Source organism: Sinocyclocheilus rhinocerous, unplaced genomic scaffold, assembly GCF_001515625.1.
Source record: "Sinocyclocheilus rhinocerous isolate Xijiao unplaced genomic scaffold, SAMN03320098_v1.1 scaffold3662, whole genome shotgun sequence".
Lineage (NCBI taxonomy): Eukaryota > Metazoa > Chordata > Actinopteri > Cypriniformes > Cyprinidae > Sinocyclocheilus > Sinocyclocheilus rhinocerous.
In genome coordinates, this window is record NW_015629036.1 from 256,907 (window position 1) to 259,781 (window position 2,875).

General features: G+C 44.7%; 1 protein-coding gene across 1 annotated transcript in view; it reads left to right on the forward strand.

The window, feature by feature from the left end:
• Positions 1-2,875, forward strand: part of lrp6 (low density lipoprotein receptor-related protein 6) — a 40,601-nt gene that overhangs the window by 25,328 nt on the left and 12,398 nt on the right. Inside the window, exons 9-10 of the mRNA XM_016550347.1 lie at positions 1,071-1,287; positions 1,596-1,896. Coding sequence (XP_016405833.1) covers positions 1,071-1,287; positions 1,596-1,896 — 518 coding nt within the window. The remainder of the gene's footprint in view (positions 1-1,070; positions 1,288-1,595; positions 1,897-2,875) is intronic.

Genomic DNA, 2,875 nt, shown 5'->3' on the forward strand with positions numbered 1-2,875 from the left:
TGTGTGTGTGTGTGTGTGTGTGTGTGTGTGTGAGTGTTTGTTTGTGTGTGTGTTTGTTTGTTTGTTTGTTGGTTTGTTTGTGTGTGTGTGAGTGTGTGTGTGTGTGTGTGTGAGTCGCTGGAGCAGCAGGAAGTGTAGTATTCCTGAGGTCTGGAATCCCGGCGAGCGCTGCGGATGTAAACATGCACTCTTGCGTCTCTGTCGTCACTGCTGGATGTTGTTCTAGCACTTCAGCACCTCTTCGTGTTCAGTCTCAGGTGCTCAGCGTGTTTCCCGTCTTCAGATGTTCATGTGCTGCTGTGTGTCTGACTGCTGCTGCTCAGTCATGCTGGATGGTAGTTTGGCAGGTTTACACGTGTGTGTGTGCATATATGAATGATTGTTTGCGGTCAGCTGACACACACACATGCACACATACTCACACACACACTCTCTCTTACACACACACAGACACACACACACACACACACATGCACACATACTCACACACACACTCTCTCTTACACACACACAGACACACACTCTCACTCTTAAGTTGTGCTGTAGTTATAGAAGAGTTAGCTGGTTAAAGGTGAGCTGTATTCATTCATCTGCTGAATTAAAGCCTCTTATTAAAATTCAGAGTGACTGGCATCATTAGTAACCATGGTTACCGTTTCCATAGATACAGGGGTTGAGCACCAGCTTCCCAGCATTTCCTGTTTATTCAAATGATGTTCTCGATGATGTCGTCTTCTGTCTGAAAAGATGTTATAAATGACCCTTTGCTAAGCTCCGCCCCTCTCGGTTACAGTTGCCAACACAAAGCTTTACTGAACATAGCACAGGAGAGAGAGAACTGTGCTTCTTTTTTATTTTTATATATTATATATATTATTGTTTTTTTTTTTTTTTTAGAATGTGCATATATTTATAAATATATTTATTACATTTACATATTATTAACATATATATAGTTTTAGTTTTTTATTTTTATTTTATATAAGTGTTTTTAATTGTATAAATATCTAAAATAAATGTTATATGTAGGAGTGTTAGGATTGCTCAGGTGTGTTTTTTGTGTTCTGCAGGTGATGCAGATGGACGGATCGGGCCGGCGGGTGTTGGTGGATGATAACCTGCCGCACATCTTCGGTTTCGCGCTGCTGGGCGACTACATCTACTGGACGGACTGGCAGCGGCGCAGCATCGAGCGCGTGCACAAACACAGCCTGGAGCGCGAGGTGATCGTCGACCAGCTGCCCGACCTCATGGGAATCAAGGCCACATACGTCCACCAGACCTTCGGTGAGCAGCTGTGATGTCATTTCCTCCCTCGAGTCACTCAAACCTCCACCAGCTGCTTTCTTCTGTAAAAGAAGATACTTTAAAGAACAGTTTCAGATCAGTTTTGCTTCCCATTGACTTCCATTGTATTTTTTGTCCATATAATGAAAGTCAGTGGGAACCAAAACTCTCTGGTCACCAGCGTTCTTCAAAATATCTTTTTTATATTTGAATGACTTTAGGGTGAGTAATTGATGACAGAATGATTGTTTGAGGAGTGAAGGATGGTCTTGTTGTGTGTGTGCTGAGCTGAATCTCTGTCTGCGCAGGTATGAACCCGTGTGCGCTCGCTAACGGCGGCTGCAGTCACCTGTGTCTCTATAAGCCGCAGGGCGTGTCGTGCGCGTGTCCCATCGGTCTGGAGCTCATGGCCGATCTGACCTCCTGCATCGTCCCCGAGGCCTTCCTGCTGTTCTCCCGCCACACGGACATCAGGCGCATCTCGCTGGAGACCAACAACAACAACGTGGCCATTCCACTCACCGGCGTCAAAGAGGCGTCCGCGCTCGACTTCGACGTCACCGACAACCGCATCTACTGGACAGATATAACGCTGAAGGTGAGACACACACACACACACTCACACACACACACACACTCACTCACTCTTACACACACACACACACACTCACTCTCACACACACTCTCTCTCTCTCTCTCTCACACACACACACACACACAACACACACACACACTCTCACTCTTATACACACACACACACACACACACTCTCACTCTTATACACACACACACACACACACACTCTCACTCTTATACACACACACACAGGCCTGAAGCGCAGCTCAATAATGGCTCTCTGTAGCTGGGAAATAATTGATGGCTGATGTTTCTCTCTTCAGGGTTTGTTCTGTGTTTTAGCAGAGAGTCGAGCCGAATGAATCCACACTCATTAATCGGTCTTATTGTTATTTTTAACCAAGTCAAAGCTCTTTTAATGTAATTGTAGAAACGTCCAGGTTTTGCTGTCAAATCTTGACTGATTTTTATCAAGTAAAGGTCAGAATAACTGCAGTAATATCTCCAGATGAACACTTACTGGACTGAAGCAGCTCAGCTTTGTGAACTGTAGCTGCTAGAAACATGTCAACAGTTCAACTAACAAAGTAAGCTGTTGATGACAGTCATTGATCTAACAGAAAAAATGATGAGGTTCATGCAGATCTTGTGTTGCGAGGAGCTCTGGTTTAGAGTTGTTACACGACAAACTACTAAACACTGCAGACGTCTAAGAGTCTGAGTACAGTTTAAATCCTGAACTATCAGATGATCTGACTGACTGAGAGAGACGTTTATGAATAATTTACACTAAATACAAGCAGAAACACACTGATATTCAGCAGATATTCACTCCTCAGAGAGAGAGAGTTGTGTGTGTGTTGCTCGAGGTCTTACAGCTGCTTCTGCTGATCTCATGTGGAGTATCTGCTCGTTTCTCTAACGAGGCGTCTGGGGTGCGACACCGTCTCTCGCTCACACACACACACACACACACACACACACACACACACACACACGCTCTGTGTTGATG